Here is a 21,193-nt window from a genome sequence, read left to right on the forward strand (position 1 = left end):
TTGTATATGTGAAGTATTATTTATTATGGCATCAAACACCATTCAGGTACAAAATAAAATGAAGTATATACTACTTTTCAGGTAGATGGCTAGCAAGAGCTATCTGGGGCCAAATTACCATTAAATATTGTCACTGTATTGAATTTCAACACAGATGGTGTATATTTTGGTACAGAATCTCAGTTTAGCATTTGATGAAAGTTCTTCTGTTTTAAACGATAATCGTGTCAGCATTCATGTATATGAAAACCACATTATTCTCATTTTGAAACTCTGTAGGGCAACCTGGGGATGGTCGTAGGTTTCCCCCGGGCTCTGCTGGGTTTCTTCCCTATATAATGCTGGTCGCCATCTTATAAATGGAATATTCTTGAGTATGGTTTAAATCACCAATCAAATAAATAAATAAATCATTCTTGTTGTGTCAGAGATTTTCTTCTGTTTACATTACAGTCCAAAGAAGACTTCTCCAACCAGACAAAGTTTGTATATTTACATGTTTTTTTAAAAGAAAGCAGGTTACAGTACCCAGTTTTTTCAAACCATATTTGGGGAAAATTAGAACTTTAATAATCAGTTTGATTGAAATCTGATAATGTTTTTTTTATTTGTTTTATTAATTGTTTATGTCTGACAAATGTTTTACTCATGTGAGGTCATCTTTATAGGTACACAAAGAGTGAACATAGACTAAACCATTGCACTCCACCAGATACAAACATGTATGTTTGAAAAGCTGTCAACCATGAATTGTCGATAATCAAGCTGTGTACCTCTGTTGCGCTTTGTTGCGCTTTGATTATAACTGTTCATAGTCTGGAGCATCAGATTTGATATGACCCCGTTCTGTTTTGCAGCAGCAGCGGCAGCAGCCCCGGCCACTAGCAGTTCAATCCCAGATGTCTCTGTGAGTGCAGGGACGTCAGACGCCGGATACGATGAAATCTCACAGGATTATTACCTATACGATAACTATGCCAGGCCTGAGTAAGAATTTCTTGATAGATCTGCATGCACTAAGATGTTATCTTCTCGTGTTAAGACTTGTTCCAAGGAGAAACTTGAAGTGTTTAGTCGTAATAATACAATTTTCTCGTGTTGGCGTAATCATTTTTTGCTGTAATAGATATGTTGTTAACAGTTTGAGTGAATTGGGGGGCCACCGTGGCTGAGGTGGGTAGCAGGCCAGCATGGCGCAATGGCCCAGGAGCCTCTCACCTGGGTCGTAGGCGAGTTCAAGTTTAGCTCATGCTGGCTTTTTCTGCGGCTGTACGTGGAAAGGCCAGCAACCTGCCAGTTCCTCACACCATAATGCTGGCTGCAGTCCGATAGGGGAAATATTCTTGAATGCGGTGCAAAACACCAATAAATGAATCACGTTCTGAGTGAATTACTGCCGTCATGTGGAATTACGGCAAATGGCCTAAAGTTTAACCCTAAGACTCCTAAAGTGTGTCCCAGGATCCATTGCGTTGGTCGTGAACGTTACTGACTGAGTGCCACGGGAGAGCGTCAAGGGTGGTGAAGGGATTATACTGACAGTTCAAGAATGTAACAAGCTCACGCTTCACTGAGCAGTCAGTCTATGCTCCTACCACCAACAGTTCACGCTTCACTGAGCAGTCAGAGATTAAGCATTACTATCCAGTACCTTTACGCATGTTGAGTGTCATGTCAAATATCCATTTTTAAATGGCTGGGCTCTCAGTATACAAAACTATAGCAGAATTTAACATGCCGCGAATCCATACTTGCAAACTTACCAACAGACGAGATAAAGATGTCAAATTACGATCAAAGTGACACCTACACACACACATGCGTTTGCACTGCTGCAGCTAAACATTTCTTGTTCATTCTGGGGTAGTTTGAAAAACTGTCAACTTTTGCCTGTATTTCGTAAACAGGAATACTTAATTTACTTAATATTTAATGAAGCCCCCTCAGATAAAATTTCAGCCGTACAGATTGGTTTTATCTACAAGCCACTTACAATCACAGGACTTGAAATTTCCACGTGTCTACCCATTGATCATGTCATTTTTGTGGGCGCAAGGCAAAACAATAATCTTATCTATCGCTGGTGACATGTAAATCACATCTGGGCAAAACTGTATACAGGAAATCATAAAACATTTTGTTTATAAAGCCAGTGGCGGTGTTGTGTGAACTCCTAATGTGATAACAACTCAAGCAAATCCTATGGGCCGATATGCCGGGCTCGCACAGAGTGCTACCAAAGAGGGGTAGGAGTAAATCATGGTAGTGTTGGAAAACCTCGCTTGGAGTATGGTTTCTGTGTTTAATGGAGGTTCCAGATATGAAAACACAGGAAAAGGAACTCTTCTGCAATAAGAGGACAGTTCCGACTGTAAAATGGACACAGTTCCAACTGTAAAATGGACAGATACTTGACTGTGGAGTAAGGGTGTTTAAATAATCATCCTATTTTAAAGTAAAACTTAATATTTTTATCTGAGTGGATGGTTAATCATAGTACCATTTTAAGATTACTGACAAATCATTTGTACTGCTGAGATCATGACTTTAGCATTACTCTGGTTGAGGCTTTAATGGCTGTTCACATAAATAATTAATTGTTTGTAAAGATAAAGCTATAATGATCTTGACATTATCCAGGTCAGTGACAAGCGTGAGCAGAGATCAAGGAAGGTCTCCATCTCCTTACAAAACCAAGGGAGACAACCAAAGACAGCATGGCAAGGCAGAGGATCGCAGACCCAAGCAGTATGTATCAAGCTTCGTAGTGTTATTCTTCCTATCTCTTTTTCTCTATTCCAGGCTGCACAGTTTGACGTACTACTTTAATTATTGCACGATCAGGTATGAGGACAGCTGAAAAATGTGTGAAATGCCATATAACTTTATTCATTTATAAGATTACAGTTGAAAGTAATCATTTTTTACTGAATCTAACGGAGACCAGTTTTATGGGCAGACTGAGGAGATCACAGACTCAGCTTAAAGTGTCTTTTTGCTGCCACCCCCAGGTCTTTGATCATTGAGATCACATTATCCACCTCTCGTGAGTTTTGGCTATGGCTTTAAGTCGAAGAGGTTTGTCAAGTACCTTGATGGTGGACGGTTGGTGGTTTACTTTGTGCACTCCAGTTTCCTATGCTTATAACCCTGAAGTGAAAAATTATTGAGCACTGCGTTAAATAAATAAAACCAAGGCAATTTTCCTGTCAGAAAATGGGTTTCAACCCATAACCACTTGGACTAAACAACCCTCTATTGTCAGTTAACATCAGGCGGTGGGGGGGCTCTGTGGCCGAGGCGGTAGCACACAAGCATGGCGCAGTGACCCAGGAGTCTCCCACCCATGCAATCACTGTCAGTTTAAGTTCAGCTCATGCTGGCTTCCTTCTGTCTGTACATGGGAAGGCTTGCCACTACCAGGTGGATACTTGTAGGTTTTCTGGGCTCTGAACAGTTTCCTCCCACCATAATTTTTTGAGAAAGAATCTTCTCAACCTACATGTTCAGTGCCAGTGGTTAACTAACTTGCTGTCTGCCTCTTTGCTGATTTGGCTGCATTTAACTGACGTGTCCGTCTGTTTGTCTGTTCATCTGATTGTCAGTTTGTGTCTGTCTCTTACTACCTCACTAGTCATGATCTGATTTTTAGAGTAGACATGAGCATCCAATAACAGAGAAAGCATACTGTTAAAGTAAATGTTGGGGGTGGTATCACAAAAAGTACTGCAGGTATTGAGTTCAGGTTTTGCTCACATGTACGCCACAGTAACACGAGGGAGATTTTCCATCGTTGTTGATGCTCCGCTAACTACTGCATGTTAACGACTGAAAGTTACGAACGGTTAAGTACGGTTGTCATTTTCCACTGTATCTACCTCTCCTGTAGTACGTGGGAAGGTCTGCCAGTAACATGTGGATGGTCTTGGTTTCCCACAGGAAAAGCCCGGTTTCCTATCACCATAATGCTGGCTGCCTATTATAAAGGAAATATTCCACGAATGGTGTAAAACACCAATAAAGTAAAATAAATAGATCTAACCTCCTCTTCCTGCTGCCTGGACTCTCCAGCACCAGTGACTATCTCTACCAAACTGCTAGTTACAATGTACTGGGCCTTCTGGAGAACTGCTGCCCACGACCTTTGGCCTCCAGTTATACATCTGTTCACTCTGACCCACCGGATGACAGGTGATGTCATCGTCGTCGTTGTGTAGGTCGTAGTCATGGTTGCGCTAACTGCTGACTCAGCACTTGCATGTCCAGAGCCAGTTGTAAATTGTGATAGATTGTGTGGAATGATCTTACTCAACAGTGGAATCATAGCACCAGATTCATTCTTATTTCTGGGTTTTAGCAGCTGTTTTAATTTTACATCTGATTTAGCCTCATTTTTTTTTTGTTTTTTCTTTTCTTTTCCAACTTTTTTACTGCTTGTAAGTATAGCCGTGCATGCTCAGGCTGATATTATGGGCAGTTGATCCTGTTCATTTCTAGTAGTTCTTTCTCAAGCTGTCATTCTCTTACTTCATTGTCTAAAGCAATACCTCAAAGGGTGCTTGATGCAATGTAAGAGGCTTTAGTTCATCCAGTGTTAAGAGATGAGTGAATTCTTACAACAACAGAACAGTGTCCCTTTTTAATGGGGCATTGCGCTATATGACTTGATGTTGCCTTAGTATGGGTTGATCTTGCCTGTGAACGAGATGATGTTGCCTTAGTATGAGTTGATCTTCTCTTTGCATGAGATGATGTTGCCTTAGTGTGGGTTGATCTTGCCTGTGTATGAGATGATGTTGCCTTAGTGTGGGTTGATCTTGCCTGTGTATGAGATGATGTTGCCTTAGTGTGGGTTGATCTTGCCTGTGTATGAGATGATGTTGCCTTAGTATGAGTTGATGTTCCCTGTGTGTGAGATGATGTTGCCTTAGTATGGGTTGATCTTGCCTGTGTATGAGATGATGTTGCCTTAGTATGAGTTGATGTTCCCTGTGTATGAGGTGATGTTGCCTTAGTATGGGTTGATCTTGCCTGTGTATGAGATGATGTTGCCTTAGTGTGGGTTGATCTTGCCTGTGTATGAGATGATGTTGCCTTAGTATGAGTTGATGTTCCCTGTGTATGAGATGATGTTGCCTTAGTATGAGTTGATGTTCCCTGTGTATGAGATGATGTTGCCTTAGTATGAGTTGATGTTCCCTGTGTATGAGATGATGTTGCCTTAGTATGAGTTGATGTTCCCTGTGTATGAGATGATGTTGCCTTAGTGTGGGTTGATCTTGCCTGTGTATGAGATGATGTTGCCTTAGTGTGGGTTGATCTTGCCTGTGTATGAGATGATGTTGCCTTAGTATGAGTTGATGTTCCCTGTGTATGAGATGATGTTGCCTTAGTATGAGTTGATGTTCCCTGTGTATGAGATGATGTTGCCTTAGTATGGGCTGATCTTGCCTGTGTATGAGATGATGTTGCCTTAGTGTGGGTTGATCTTGTCTGTGTATGAGATGATGTTGCCATAGTATGGATTGATCTTGCCTGTGTATGAGATGATGTTGCCTTAGTATGGGTTGATCTTGCCTGTGTATGAGATGATGTTGCCTTAGTATGAGTTGATGTTCCCTGTGTATGAGATGATGTTGCCTTAGTATGAGTTGATGTTCCCTGTGTATGAGATGATGTTGCCTTAGTATGAGTCGATGTTCCCTGTGTATGAGATGATGTTGCCTTAGTATGGGTTGATCTTGCCTGTGTATGAGATGATGTTGCCTTAGTATGAGTTGATGTTTCCTGTGTATGAGATGATGTTGCCTTAGTATGAGTTGATCTTGCCTGTGAACGAGATGATGTTGCCTTAGTATGAGTTGATGTTCCCTGTGTATGAGATGACATTGCATCTGCATGATTTGTTTTGGACAATGTGATTAATACATGTATAATCAGGTGTAATATTGTTCATTATCAAGGCATTAAAAGAAAAGACATCTGAGGACCAAGTGTACATATTCATCAATAAAGTCTCCAACTGGAAAACAAATGAAAAACATAACCATTCATTTTTGTGATGTTACAAAACTAAGATTTTGCAGTTCAAAATACACATAAAGAGTTATCCAACATGCCTTTCTCCATTTACCCTAATTCATCAACCTCTTTGCATAAGAAAGAGCAACTTACAGTACAATTTAGGCACCTTTTTCATTTGATTTTGGAGGTAAAACTGCATTGGTTGGGTTGGCTGAGTTTAGGGTTTCCCAAAAATTAGGATTTTATCAGTCTACACAGAATAATGACATCAGAATATGCTTAAACATACTCCTTGCTAACATGCAAAATAGTTGAATTATTTAATGCAGTATGTGTATTTCCACCCTTTAGTTACGCTGCATGTTGTCTTTTCTTTAAGATTACTAAGGGCTGTGCGTGGTTTTACTTGTGACTTCCATGTCAAAAGCAAGCTGGGGAAGATTGCTGTCTTGTTATCTGATTTCAAAGAGCTGCGATTTTGTTCACAACATAAAACTTCCCTTTGCAGTGTTTCCAAGGTAACTGTGCGTCCCAAAGAGGTAGTGACGAGTCAGAGTCAGGTTGTGACTTCCCACCATAAGACGGTGGCTAAGGGACCCAACTCAGAGCTGTGTGAGGGAGCTGACCTCTCCCGTGTTGAGTAAGTCTCCTGCTCCATCCGACACTGTATCAATGGTTTGTTTGCAAGCCTCTATTTCAACAGAATCTGAATGTATTCCATTAGGTTCACCTCGCAGAAATCCAGCACAAAATATAGCACTAGTCTACAAAGCTGTTGCTGCAAGTGAAGGTTTTAATGCATGTACCTTATCTGCTCAACCTTTTTACATGTGAACGAGCAACTTTCAGTGCACATTTTTTTTTTGACTTTGGAGATGAAACTACATTGGTTGGCTTGGCCAATTTCAGGGCCTCAGAAAAAGAATAATTTTATCAGTTAAAACAGAATAATGACTTCAGAATATATGTGAATAAACATGTTGTAAACATGCAGAAAGGTTGAAGAATTACAGCAGTAGTAAACAAATTTTGTGGAATCCATGTTAATCAGTTTAATCATGTTAAACTCTCATGTTCATTGGTCCAAAGGAGGTACAGTGGTTAGGAACTGGAAATTTGAGCTGTGACATTTGGTCATTTTGAAAATCAGTTTTGTGACTTCACCTGATATACTGCATCGTCTTGGTGGAAAATGAAAAGCCTGGGTGTTTTTTTGTTTTTTTTTTGGCTCTTCCATGCCAGGCTGTTTTCCTCTGTAAAAATGAATGTGTGCAGTGTGATTTGGTATTTAGCTCATTGAAATTTTTTTCTCAGATGGTATTACAATTCTGTGCATTTGTTAGTCAGTTCTTCAGGTCATTCTGTTCTGTATTGATCTTAAAATCAAACAGTGGCATGTACATATTAAATATAGACACGACATAAAAACAAATAGGCCTTTCAAATTTGACAAATGTCTTTCTATTTAAGAAATATCAAGAATAAGATGAGCTCTGTTTAGTATTCTTGCCGTTAAGCTTGAACTCAACAGCTATATTAATTCAGTAACCACTAATGACACTTTTGTCATTGAAAATGAATAATTGCCAATAATGTTTTTTTTTTTGTCAGGCGCTATGGTGTGGTAACCAATGGACCTAACAGAAATCTGCGCAAGGGACCAGACCCCAGCCGTGTGAAGGGGTCCCAAGGGGCCAAGGGACATGACCCCAGTCTGTGTCGGGGTCCTCAGCCCGAGCTTCATCAAGGTCCTCAGCCTAACCTGTGTCGTGGACCAGCTACCATTATCACAGCCTCTCGCACGCTCATTTCACAGGTGTAAATCTGCACCTGTCGCAGCTGTGCAGCTGGTCAGGTGTATGCACTGGTGTGCCTGGGAACGGTATATGTCAGACTGATAATACTTGAGAGGTGTGCAAATACTTTGGTCATCATGGTGGAGTGGTAAACTGAGCACTCTTTCACCTGGTTCTTGCTGAAATGCCATATTAAAGCAGGGTTTGAATTAGAAAACAACACTTTTGTGCACTGCACTCAGAATTACAAAATGGCTGCACCAGTAAACATATTTTGGGTGCACTAGCTAAAAGTGCACCCATAACTTTTTGAATGCTGTTAAAGTCATGTTTCCCTGTATTTCACCCTTAATGTTTCAACCCACTAGTCTCATTCTGATCTTCTCCACCCTCAGTATTAGTGCTGCATCTGTGACATAAAATAGTTTCACATCCTAGTATTTGCTCATGTGTTCCTGCAAGTCTGAAAGGAATTTCAAAGTTTGATCACTCTGTTTGTTGGCCAAGATCTTTTTGTGTGATTGGCTAGGAAATGGGTAGTGTATGTACTTGATCACTCTAATAAACTGTAACAGTATGTGTATGTTGAATATGGCGCTCTTAAAACAGCTTTACTAGGAATCATAATCTCCAGGTTACCTCCCTTTACCCCTACACTGTTTACCTCCCTTTATCCCTACATTGAGGTGTTAAGAATGCATCATAACTCTCAAATGTACATAAAAATCGACCCAGCTCTGCCCAGAAATTGTAATTGTATGATCTGTGTTTCGGCTAAATTTGATACAAATTTGTTAATTACTCATGATTTTGTCTTACCGGTACTTTTCAGAAAAAAACATAGACAAACTAATTCTTAGACAAACTGGTGAGAACATAGCATTGGCAAAACTTGCTAGTGTAAAAGGGAATTAATTCTGCAAAGTTCTGAAATGTTACAGATGCTAAGCTAAATTTTTGCTTGCAGATGTAGGTTTTGAACAAATTGTACATGTATTCTTTGGATTGTTAAGCTTTTGTCATGATAGTTTGCTTTTGCTCAATCACACAGCATAAGTGAAATCATATAACTTATGATTTTTTCATCAAAATTTGTATTATTTTTGTCATATTTTTTCCCATGTTTCACTTATTAATTATTCCACATGTTTATATTAAAACAAAGGTTTTGTTGTTCGGTAGTTCCCTGTGATATTTGTTTCCCTGGAAAGGGATACTCCTCTGTATAGTTTCGCAATTGGCCTTTACATAGCCATTTTAAAATTATTCCTTGAGTTCAAGTCCAGCTCATGCTGGCTTCCTCTCCAGCCGTACGTGGGAGGGTCTGACAGGAACCTGCGGATGGTCATGGGTTTCCCCCGTGCTCTGCCCGGTTTCCTCCCACCATAATGTTGGCTGCCATTGTAGAAGTGAGATATTCTTGAGTAGGGCATGAAACACCAATCAAATAAATGAATAAATGGTTTCTTCTTTTCTTAGTTTGTGTCGTCCTGACATGAAGGACTTCAAATAAAATTTTTATGCAGTGTGCTGCGATGGAGTCCCTCTCCTTTCTATGTTCATATCTCCTTTAATTCTAAACTTTACAATTATCATTTCACAGCTATGCTCATAAATGCCTTAAAATGTTTATACAGATGAACAATATGAAGGCTAGTTGTGAACAAGACAAGGTTCTGCAAACGGTTGAAAGGTAAAAAATGTACAGTAGTGACTGTTCATTCAAGCAAGTTTTGGGAGCATTGAGGGGAAGTAACTCTGACAGTGTATCCTAATACCAAATTAGCCCAGATCTAAGCCTATGTCTGACGCTGTGATCCTTACATGTTATTTGTACGTGGCTGTCATGTTTCCCCATATTAGGAGTTTGAAATGACACATCAGAAGGCTCCAAATTCTATGTGGCACAATGCTTTACTTGACTGGTACGGTCCAGATGTAAAGATAGTTCACATAATGTTGCCAGGCAGTGGGGACATTATGTAAGTCGCCAATGGTTTTACTGAAGTGGTTAAAAGATCACGATTCTTGGAATGGTATAATTATTCAAGAGACGTTTCGATCTTTGATTTCTAATTTTATAAAATTTATTTACAAAAGGACTGAGAAGAATGTTTTCGACAAGTGTTGCATTTTATTCCTGTGGTGTTAAGTTTGTGAGGGCATATTTGCTAAACAAGTCAGCTTTTTGTAATTAATTACAGATTTCTTCTATCACTCTTACATAGTTAATACATGTGTATAATTTTCGTCCTTCCTGGCCACTTTTGTGGAAAATTTGTCCTCCTGTTTTCTTCTGTAAATGACTGATGCCTTGCAGCTACAACTGTAATTTTCAAATTTTCATGGAGAAAAATCTTGTACAAACTTGTACAGAAAGTGGTCCCAAACATTCAAACAAATTGTTAGATGAATCACCAGAAACATTGTTTTGATTTTTGTTGAGTTTGTTGCCTTCAGATTATTGTTGCAGGGCAAAACATCGCAGATGTGTATTTATTAAGCTATATGTTTACATACATGTGTTGTAACATGAAATCCAGTCATCTAATTTTAGATCATGAACCTTGTGGTCATTGGAGTCACTGATTGGTTGAGAGTGGAGATGTGATCTGAGGTTAAATCCGATGCATGCACATGTAGTGCTTACAATTCAAATTTTACTCAATGCTTGTATCTCGTCTAACAATTCAGTGATCAATGTGTTCTGTACTGTTAGATAGATAATTTTTATTGTTAAAAGTTTATGCTGTAAATTCTTCAACATTTTCGCATGTTTGGAAGGTGATATTCAAGCATATTCCGAAGGCATTATTCTGTGTAGACTGGTAAAATTGTTTGTGAAGCCCTCAAACTGGCCAATGCAACCAATGTAATTTTGGCTCCAACTTCAACATGTGTAAAAATTGCTCTTAGATATATGAAAAGGTTGAGCAAATGGGGTATTAGCAGTACTGCCAATGCTTGTATGCCAAAGCTACCATTAGCTTTAGATTTTAGATATGCACAATGCCATTCAGGCCAAACACCCAATAGATAATACAGTAACTTGTCAATCACTCATCCAGATACATACTTCTCTTATTGGCATTGAATCATAAACTTTGTCAGGTTGTTTTCAAACACAAAAAATTTTCCACCTTCAAAAATATTATATCAGCCTTTTTTTTAATCTTTGTAAGTAGGGAACTGTTAATTTATTTATTTCATGCACTCTCTTTACTTTCAGAGTAATTGGTATGCTCCAAAACCCTGTAGTCTTAAAATGCACAAAGGCATCATGTGTGCCATTGTGTCATCATAGCTGAAGAACAGCTGGTCTGCCATATTGGAACAAGTTGACACTGGCTGAACAATAGTTTGTCAGCCATATTAGAACCCAGTTGACACTGGCTGAACAAGAGCTGGTCAACCATATTAGAACCCACTTGACACTGGCTGAACAATAGCTGGTCAGCCATATTAGGTCCCACTTGACACTGGCTGAACAATAGCTGGTCAACCATACTAGAACCCACTTGACACTGGCTGAACAATAGCTGGTCAGCCATACTAGAACCCACTTGACACTGGCTGAACAATAGCTGGTCAGCCATACTAGAACCCACTTGACACTGGCTGAACAATAGCTGGTCAGCCATACTAGAACCCACTTGACACTGGCTGAACAATAGCTGGTCAACAATACTAGAACCAACTTGACACTGGCTGAACAAGAGCTGGTCAGCCATACTAGAACCCACTTGACACTGGCTGAACAATAGCTGGTCAGCCATACTGGATGACATGACTTTGGCTGGTAAAGCTGCATTGCCCCGTGTGGCCGATGCAGGCAATGCCAGCCTTGTTTTGCTGTAATTGATCTGAAAAGCTATGGTTTATAATATGACAACAAAAGTTCTAACGTTATATTGGACTTAACAGTGGTACTGTAATAGATGTACATGATGTACATAAGCTTGTATTTGTGTTTTATTGTTAGATACAGTTGAAAACATTGTGGTGCCAGTCTGTGATTTGCTAAAGTTAAACGCTTACCCTCTTTTATGTCAGTGACCAATAAACCGTGTTAAACTACTGGATAACTCTGTCGTCTTTGTTCTGTGCAATTGTGATGCTATACTTTCCCACATGCTAATCTTTTCATTTGTGTGAAGTCTTAGAAAAATCCATTGGCCTCCTTGGTGGAGTGATGTAATGTGCCATATTGGTTACCATATTGGTTATGTCAGATTTGTGGAGATTTGAGTGCTACAGTTTCCCCCAGGGGGCTTTCTTCACAGCTTAGTTCCTTATGGTCTCTCTGAGAATGCTTATACGGAAGAGGTGCAGCTTCAGCCTTGTTCCTGAATTATCCCGTCACTTGGTGACGGTAAACGGATGACAATGCTTGTATGTCTGTTTGCACAATCTAAAACTAGATTGTGACAAATTTATAGTTTGCTCATGGGAAAGCTTGTCAGTAACTTGCCACTGGTTGGTGGTTTACTCCAGGCCTTCCAGTTTCCTCCAGCCCACCCATAAAACTGATCGCTATTGCATGAGGGACATATTCTTGAGTATGGTGTTAACCAACAATCTGATAAATGAAGAAGGATGTTACTGACTGCCCATTGTATTGCCTGATCTGGTGTGGTTAAAAACTGATCTATCCACAGGAATTCAGGGACCATCGGTAGAGCGTGTATATTCTGTACAGGATGACAATTCCGTATAAAAACAGAGAGGAATCTATATGCTTCTTGATGCATTTTGGATGATGAACAACAATTGCTCAAAAAAAAAAAAAAAAATCTACAGCCTGTAAGAGACATTTTGAAAAGTGAAAATTAAAATGGTAAATAAAAACAATGCAGTAAGTAGATAACATTTGAAAAATGTCACACGCATACAACTGTATGAAGAAATTGTGCATGTACATATATTTTACCCGGCCCACATACATGTGACGAATTATCTCCCTTATTTCTTCTTTACCAAGGATGGCGGGGAGTTGGCATTACAGAGAAATTGCCATTTCTCACACAGCACATGCTATCCAAATGTTGCAATGTAATGAGCAGTGCTAAAATGACTCAAGGTTTTAGCTATTTTCTTTACCATCAACAAGGGCAACTACTCTTGCTATCACAATTCAGAAACTCTCCTGTAATGTTGAACAGATATTCAGAATTGCTTAACACTCTACGTTAAGTGTTTTCTAATGGATGTAGAGAGTTTGGATGCATTGTTGAGTCCTTTCACATTTGAGTTAAATTCTGAGGTATTCAGAAGTTCCACATAATTGGGAAAATGTTTGACTTTAGTCCACTAAAGGCCAAGTCTGTGTCACTACATTCCGGTAGTACATTTCAGTCCACAACCCATGCGCATAGTCTCCAAAACACATCAGTTTTCACACTTCAGCTTCATTTAAAAGCATGTTTGGAATTCCATTTGACACAGGGAACTTTCTACCAGTTTCAGGGCAAACAAGATCACCATCTTTGATTTCAACCTGAAATGAAAAAAAAATCAAAAAAAAAAATCAGACATATATTAAGGTTTTCGACTTTATCAAGCAAGTAATCTTTGATTTAACTGAATTCTGAATGCACAAAACTGCATTCTGATAACACTGACAGGATTGAATCTTTTTTGAAGTATAAATACACAACAGTTAACAATTAACTTCAATATTCAGGAACTCTGTGTTTTCAGCATTACATGTAACTGTTTTTCATGTTTGATTCAAGTACATGTAGCTTTCAACATTATTCTAAAACAAAATACATAAAGTACTGTCACTATAAAACTTTTTGTGCTGCCTAACTGAAGCATCATGCTAAAAACACCCGACATGACACTCCAACTTAAGTCACAGCACACTGAGTGACACCAAAGTGGGGCTATTGAGCTTTACCCTACATGATAAGAGGTTGCCTCTGTGGCTCAGTTGGTTAGCACGCTAGCGCGGCGTAATGACCCAGGAGTCTCTCCCCAATGCAGTCGCTGTGAGTTCAAGTCTAGCTCATGCTGGCTTCCTCTCCGGCTGTACGTGTGAAGGTCTGGCAGCAACCTGCGGGTGGTCGTGGGTATCCCCCAGGCTCTGCCCGGTTTCCTCCCACCATAATGCTGGCCGCCGTCGTATAAGTGAAATATTCTTGAGTACGGCGTAAAACACCAATCAAATAAATAAATAAATGCATGATGAGTGCTAAGCAAACATAGGGAAAGCTTTCTAATGCATCCTTTCATCTCATTAAGCTTAGGATTCAAGGTTTTAATGTATTAATCAATCAAGAGCTTTTGGAATCATAAGCCTGGGGAGCTTCGCTGATGCATTGAGATAAAGCCTTATTCTTGGCGATCCCTTTTCTGCTGAGGTGAGACTCAAATCCAACCTTCCGTGGTTTGGCTAAAGCTTCAATTCATGACGGTTACTAGATACTATATGTATACCTAGCACAGAGCAGCAGTTTACTCCAGGCTCTGGGGTTTCCCCTAAAAAACATCCTGTCAGTTGTATATAATAATAAGTGGAATTCTTCAATATGGTGTAAAACACCAAATCAAATATGAATGAACATATAAAATATAAAACAGGAAAACTACACGGAAACTTATTACAAAGTTTCGTTAACATTGCTCCTGGTTGCTCTGCCTGATAAACTCATTCTTCTACCTCCAGGAGAAGATGATGGGCTTTTTTCAGGAATTCCTCATTGCTTTCATACTCAGGGACGACTTCAGCTGGACACTGGTCAGTTTTTCCAATCTGAGAAGATCAAGGTGTCATTTTTAATCATACACATAGTTTCTTAACAGCACATTCATTGGTTGATTGATTTATTTGATTGGTGTTTTACGCTCTAAAAATAATCACTCATACGACCGTGGCCACCATTATAGTGGGAGGAAACCCACGACCATCCGCAGGTTGCAGGCAGAGGAAGATAGCATGAGCTAGACTTGACCTCACAGCGGCTGGGTTGTTAAGCCATGCTGGCATGCTAACCCCACTCAGCCTGTATATAAGAACTTCAAATAATCATCGCTTACATTGTAATATGTAATTATCTCTCACTATGTACACAAGTAATTATCACACACTTGTAAGAAGTAATCATCCCAGACACACTCGTAAAAAGTAATGATCTTAAATACTTAAACACACAACAAGAAATTATTTCACACTGTAATATGTAATTATCTTTCACTATGTACATAAGTAATTATCTCAGACACACTTGTAAGAAGTAGTTATCTCACACACATAGTACATAACAATATCTGGAAGACAATACAGGTACACAAGAACTCGAAATAATTATAGTTCACACTGTAATATGCAATTATCTCTCACTATACACATAAGTCATTACGTCAGACACACTTGTAAAAAGTAATTATCTCAAACACAATCATAAGACGTAATTAGATATTGCTATGTACATACAGTACATAACAATATCTCAAAGACGAAGACACTACCAGTACATAAGAACTTGACATAACTATTGCTCACACTGTACATAGTAAGTCATTACCCCAAACAAAGCATTACTAACCTGATCTGCTGCCTGTTTCAAAGCTGACCAGTCTACCTTTGGTATCATCCGTGCGATAAACTCAGGGTTAAAATCTACTTCCTTCACTTCCACAGTTGTGGGCTGGATGAGGCAGGAAGGTGGGGGGAAAATGTATATTTGAAAATGACTGTATCATACAATGAATATAATTTATGATCAAATAAGTACTATAATGTTGTGATTCAACGATTCAACTAATCAACATGATGATACTGTACCGGTAAATAAAATATTCCTGCATTTGATACTCATGACAGAACCGGGAATTTCACTTTTTCTTTGTGAAAGAAGAAAACTGTTTAAGCAATGATATGATAAAAATTGCATTGCAATGCAAAAACAAAAAAAAAAAAACAAAAAAAAAAAAAAGCGGAAAAAAACGCAAAAAAAAAAACCCATTTCAGTTGACTTTCCCGTTGGTGTAGAGGTGGAAGCGACAGCCATGCAAGTGAATATCGCCACACTAATAACGCCACTAGTAGTACTGGCACATTTTCCAGACTGCGAACAGACAGGTGGCTTACATGCTAAAGTTCTATCATCGTTCTCCAAGCACTCACCACTATATTAAGAGGGTAGCCTTTCGTTACACCTTTGATGATATTAGAGGTCAACATGTTATGCGTGAGAAGCTTCATGTTGATGAGTTAAAATAATAAACACAAAAACACGTGTTTCCGTCTTGCCCGAAGCCGAAGCCTGCTCGCCTCAACAAATGTGGATGAGACGACTAAAATGTTGGAACCTATAAGCCTTTCCGAAATTTGGACTTCATTTTGTCTTTGCCGGGAGAGACTAAAATAAATATTACACGAAACGAAAATTATTTTGTTCATAAATATTTTATTCGTTTAATATCTGAAACATGCGAACAATTCAAGTTTAAAATCCGTATGACATAATTTAACTTTTCTTATTTCGTAGTTATTCAAGGTACTGGATTTGGCTCGATTTTCAAAAGTGTTGACAAACTGAAAAAAAACACGTGGTGGAGGCCGATGCCATAACACTGAATTCACATTATCTTAATTCGCCCATGTCTGAAGTAGACGATATCCTTTGGTAAGATTTTGTAGATTTGAAAATTACAAGTTGGACGCTAGAAGTGGCAAAATTTTCAAAATTTATTTTTGTCGTAACAGTAGCTTTTACATATGGAACTATCCTAACAGCCACATAAATACGCACGTGTTTGTCAACAAATAAAACATTTTGAAGGAATAATGAATCTGATTCATACTTGGGACACCCACAACTGAGGTTTACAGCTATGGATGGAAGGTAATTTAAATGGGAAAAGAACAGCTTAATATGTGTTGTGCCCCATCAGACAGCTGGCATTTAGGCCTATATCATGAGAATTTTTTTGAAAGCTGCATTAATCTCCAGTCAAATACATATATAAATTATTTCTCCTTGCCAATCATGCCTTTTTCAGAAATAAAGAAAATAACTTAATCAATTCTTCAAGCATACATTTCTCTTTTTCATGTTGTAGAAAATGTCTAAAGATTCCGTTTTTAAGACAGAGGTAGATTTCTGCCCAGACTGTGGAACAATTTTACCCCTGCCGGGCGATGCAGACGTCGTCTCTTGTAAGAAGTGTGGGTTTCAAATTGATATTAAGGGTAAGCCACACAATAATCAGGGTTAATTAATTATCAGTTTGTATAATTTTGCTGAGGAGTTTTAGCGAGGCATGTGCTGTTTTTATGATGATGTATGTCAGAATAATTTACATTGTAGAGTTTGATGGTATTGAGGTGCACTTTACATGGTAGAGTTTGATGGTAATGCGGTGCACTTTACATTGTGGAGTTGATGGTAATGAGGTGCACTTTACATTGTAGAGTTTGATGGTATTGAGGTGCATTTTACATTGTAGAGTTTGATGGTATTGAGGTGCACTTTACATTGTAGAGTTTGATGTTATTGAGGTGCACTTTACATTGTAGAGTTTGATGGTATTGAGGTGCACTCTAAAATCGTGTTTAACAGCCCGGATCTGAAGGCTGAGAGTGAAGAAGGGACGGATGAAGTCACAGGACCGCTGGTGAGTTTGAATAATGTGTGATAGGCATTTCATTCTATTTTTATTCAAATCTACATCTCCACAAATATGTATTTGAAAAGAAAACACAAAACCAGACTAAACGTACATATGTAACAGTACTTGTATCTCACATGAAGTTTAAAAATTTGTCTGCTTGATATCACAGTTGAAAGTGAGCACCGCCCTGTTAGCAGTCTTGATCAGTCAGGTGTGAATTGTCACTGCAACTCCAAGACAAGGGCAAAAAGCCAAGAAAACTGCTAAAGCTTTTTGATGTTGAATATTCTTTCTTTTTTTCTTGGATTTGAATTACAGAATTTGTTACTTTCATAGTTCACAGAAGACTTATTAGTATTTATCTGCATTTTTTTTTTGTCACCACCATTAATATTCACCATACAAATACTTCTCCATGGAATGTTTGAAATATTTCCAACGTGGGGTCAAGCCCTAATCATTCATTCTTAAAAATAATAATGGGCTGCTTCATGTTCTAATGTATGATGAAGAATTGCCTCCCTTCTCCACCAGGTGGACCGTGCATGTTCCAAATGTGGCCATGAGGGTATGACTTTTACTACCCGACAAACAAGGTCAGCTGATGAAGGTCAGACAGTCTTCTACACATGTCCAGAGTGCAAGTAAGTTGGAATGTTGACCAGTGTTTAGAATAAATTTATCATTGCTTTCATTTGCTTCAACTGAAATTTATTTTGCCTTCTTGTCTGTCATTTTCCCCCCATTTCTCATCCTTGTACAACTTTTTTTTTATTCACAGATTTCAAGAGTCAGAGTTTTCCTAGTGCCACAATTCACTGGTAGACTCACATGAAGGCGAGTTGTACGTTACAGAGTTTTCCTAGCTATACATGTCACTTGTAGACTCACATGAAGGCAAGTTGTATGTTACAGAGTTTTCCTAGCTATACATGTCACTTGTAGACTCACATGAAGGCGAGTTGTACATTACAGAGTTTTCCTAGCTATACATGTCACTTGTAGACTCACATGAAGGCGAGTTGTACGTTACAGAGTTTTCCTAGCTATACATGTCACTTGTAGACTCACATGAAGGCGAGTTGTATGTTACAGAGTTTTTCTAGCTATAAATGTCACTTGTAGACTCACATGAAGGCGAGTTGTATGTTACAGAGTTTTTCTAGCTATAAATGTCACTTGTAGACTCACATGAAGGCGAGTTGTATGTTACAGAGTTTTCCTAGCTATACATATCACTTGTAGACTCACATGAAGGCGAGTTGTATGTTACAGAGTTTTTCTAGTTATACATGTCACTTGTAGACTCACATGAAGGCGAGTTGTACGTTACAGAGTTTTCCTAGCCACACGTCAGTGAGAGACTGCACGTGTAGGCAAGTTATCGTTACAGAATTTTCCAAGCTACATGTCACTGGTGGACAGCACATGTAGGCCTCAGATAGAGATATCTATATGGTGAAAAGTTGTACATCACTGTGTACATCACACGTTACTGATGGACTGCACACGTAGGCCTCAGATAGAGATGTCTATATGGTGACAAGGTGTACATCACTGTGTACATCACACGTTACTGGTGGACTGCACACATAGGACACAGATAGAGATGTCTATATGGTGACAAGGTGTACATCACTGTGTACATCATACGTTACTGGTGGACTGGACACATAGGCCTCAGATAGAGATGTCTATATGGTGACAAGGTGTACATCACTGTGTACATCACACGTTACTGGTGGACTGGACACGTAGGAGACAGATAGAGATGTCTATATGGTGACAAGGTGTACATCACTGTGTACATCACACGTTACTGGTGGACTGGACACGTAGGCCTCAGATAGAGATGTCTATATGGTGACAAGGTGTACATCACTGTGTACATCACACGTTACTGGTGGACTGCACACGTAGGAGACAGATAGAGATGTCTATATGGTGACAAGGTGTACATCACTGTGTACATCATACGTTACTGGTGGACTGCACACATAGGACACAGATAGAGATCTCTATATGGTGACAAGTTGTACATGACTGTGTACATCACACGTTACTGGTGGACAGCACACGTAGGCCTCAGATAGAGATATCTATATGGTGACAAGGTGTACATCACTGTGTACATCACACGTTACTGATGGACTGGACACGTAGGCCTCAGATATAGATGTCTGTATGGTGACAAGGTGTACATCACTGTGTACATCACACGTTACTGATGGACTGCACACGTAGGCCTCAGATAGAGATATCTATATGGTGACAAGTTGTACATCACTGTGTACATCACACGTTACTGGTGGACTGCACACGTAGGCCTCAGATAGAGATGTCTATATGGTGACAAGTTGTACATCACTGTGTACATCACACGTTACTGATGGACTGCACACGTAGGCCTCAGATAGAGATGTCTATGTGGTGACAAGTTGTACATCACTGTGTACATCACACGTTACTGGTGGACTGCACACGTAGGCCTCAGATAGAGATATCTGTATGGTGACAAGTTGTACATCACTGTGTACATCACACGTTACTGGTGGACTGCACACGTAGGCCACAGATATAGATGTCTATATGGTGACAAGGTGTACATCACTGTGTACATCACACGTTACTGATGGACTGGACGCGTAGGCCTCAGATAGAGATGTCTATATGGTGACAAGTTGTACATGACTGTGTACATCACACGTTACTGGTGGACTGCACACGTAGGCCTCAGATAGAGATATCTATATGGTGACAAGTTGTACATCACTGTGTACATCACACGTTACTGGTGGACTGCACACGTAGGCCACAGATATAGATGTCTATATGGTGACAAGGTGTACATCACTGTGTACATCACACGTTACTGATGGACTGGACGCGTAGGCCTCAGATAGAGATGTCTATATGGTGACAAGTTGTACATGACTGTGTACATCACACGTTACTGGTGGACTGCACACGTAGGCCTCAGATAGAGATATCTATATGGTGACAAGTTGTACATCACTGTGTACATCACATGTTACTGGTGGACTGCACACATAGGCCACAGATAGAGATATCTATATGGTGAAAAGTTGTACATCACTGTGTACATCACATGTTACTGGTGGACTGCACACATAGGCCTTAGACAGAATAAGGTGATATCTACATACTGATGAGGTGTACGTTACAGTGTTTCAGAGCAATTTATGAACAGTTTTCCTAGCTTCGCAGTTTTATACATGGATGTCTCATATAGAGCAAGATGGTATCAACCTGCCAAGATGTATATTTCTGTGTTTTGCAAAAATTCGTGTATAGGTGCTACAGTTTTCTTAGCACTTAAGTTGTCGATATCTTAGAGAGAGCAAGATGATATCAATATTCTAACAAGCTGGTAATGGCCTACGATTAACATATTTCACAGGACTTCATGTACAAACTTTTTCTGCATTCAGGCTGGTATTGCATCAGACGTCATCATCATATATATATATATATATATATATATATATATATATACTGATCAAGTATACTGCATGAAGTATAGGAAACATATCTTTTTGTCTTTTTGATGTTGTATAACTGAGATATCGCAAATGAAAAGTAAGTAAGAAATTTGAGAATCAGTTTTGATCAATTAGATGCGAGTTATCTCTATAACCCAAGCTGTTTCAGCTTATATCACCCAAACCAGGTTTGCCGTGTATTCATTTGTGCATGGAGTACGAGTGGGGAGACACCATGTTTCCGGTTGT

General features: G+C 39.2%; 3 protein-coding genes across 3 annotated transcripts; 2 read left to right on the forward strand and 1 right to left on the reverse strand.

Moving 5' to 3' along the window:
• The first annotated feature begins 14 nt into the window (after nucleotides 1-14).
• Nucleotides 15-9,901, forward strand: LOC135480259 (uncharacterized). The gene is made up of 4 exons (XM_064760048.1): nucleotides 15-987; nucleotides 2,641-2,748; nucleotides 6,533-6,664; nucleotides 7,636-9,901. The coding sequence occupies exons 1-4, from the start codon at nucleotides 836-838 to the stop codon at nucleotides 7,844-7,846; spliced, it is 603 nt and encodes a 200-aa protein (XP_064616118.1). The 5' UTR covers nucleotides 15-835; the 3' UTR covers nucleotides 7,847-9,901.
• A 2,655-nt stretch (nucleotides 9,902-12,556) lies between these two features.
• On the reverse strand, nucleotides 12,557-16,091 carry LOC135480693 (multifunctional methyltransferase subunit TRM112-like protein). The gene is made up of 4 exons (XM_064760594.1): nucleotides 15,952-16,091; nucleotides 15,371-15,472; nucleotides 14,485-14,577; nucleotides 12,557-13,317 (listed from the first exon to the last, which is right to left on the reverse strand). Exons 1-4 carry the CDS (start codon nucleotides 16,027-16,029, stop codon nucleotides 13,216-13,218), a joined length of 375 nt encoding a protein of 124 aa, XP_064616664.1. The 5' UTR covers nucleotides 16,030-16,091; the 3' UTR covers nucleotides 12,557-13,215.
• A 324-nt stretch (nucleotides 16,092-16,415) lies between these two features.
• LOC135480763 (DNA-directed RNA polymerase I subunit RPA12-like) lies at nucleotides 16,416-18,718 on the forward strand. The gene is made up of 5 exons (XM_064760687.1): nucleotides 16,416-16,453; nucleotides 16,890-17,019; nucleotides 17,347-17,444; nucleotides 17,976-18,085; nucleotides 18,223-18,718. The coding sequence occupies exons 2-5, from the start codon at nucleotides 16,893-16,895 to the stop codon at nucleotides 18,245-18,247; spliced, it is 360 nt and encodes a 119-aa protein (XP_064616757.1). The 5' UTR covers nucleotides 16,416-16,453; nucleotides 16,890-16,892; the 3' UTR covers nucleotides 18,248-18,718.
• Nucleotides 18,719-21,193: the final 2,475 nt, after the last annotated feature.

The sequence above is a fragment of the Liolophura sinensis genome, chromosome 13 (assembly GCF_032854445.1).
Source record: "Liolophura sinensis isolate JHLJ2023 chromosome 13, CUHK_Ljap_v2, whole genome shotgun sequence".
In the NCBI taxonomy this organism is placed as follows: Eukaryota; Metazoa; Mollusca; class Polyplacophora; order Chitonida; family Chitonidae; genus Liolophura; species Liolophura sinensis.

Bases quoted from the DNA above. Each gene is read 5' to 3' on its own strand.
- LOC135480259 (XM_064760048.1), top strand. From the start codon at position 836: ATGACCCCGTTCTGTTTTGCAGCAGCAGCGGCAGCAGCCCCGGCCACT. The intron at 2,749-6,532 runs GTATGTATCAAG...TTCCCTTTGCAG, and splicing joins GAGGATCGCAGACCCAAGCA to TGTTTCCAAGGTAACTGTGC. The intron at 6,665-7,635 runs GTAAGTCTCCTG...TTTTTTTGTCAG, and splicing joins GCTGACCTCTCCCGTGTTGA to GCGCTATGGTGTGGTAACCA.
- LOC135480693 (XM_064760594.1), bottom strand. From the start codon at position 16,029: ATGAAGCTTCTCACGCATAACATGTTGACCTCTAATATCATCAAAGGT. The intron at 15,473-15,951 runs GTGAGTGCTTGG...TGCCTCATCCAG, and splicing joins GCTACCCTCTTAATATAGTG to CCCACAACTGTGGAAGTGAA. The intron at 13,318-14,484 runs GTAGAAGAATGA...TTTTCATTTCAG, and splicing joins CCCATCATCTTCTCCTGGAG to GTTGAAATCAAAGATGGTGA.
- LOC135480763 (XM_064760687.1), top strand. From the start codon at position 16,893: ATGTCTAAAGATTCCGTTTTTAAGACAGAGGTAGATTTCTGCCCAGAC. The intron at 17,445-17,975 runs GTGAGTTTGAAT...CTTCTCCACCAG, and splicing joins ATGAAGTCACAGGACCGCTG to GTGGACCGTGCATGTTCCAA. The intron at 18,086-18,222 runs GTAAGTTGGAAT...TTTTATTCACAG, and splicing joins TACACATGTCCAGAGTGCAA to ATTTCAAGAGTCAGAGTTTT.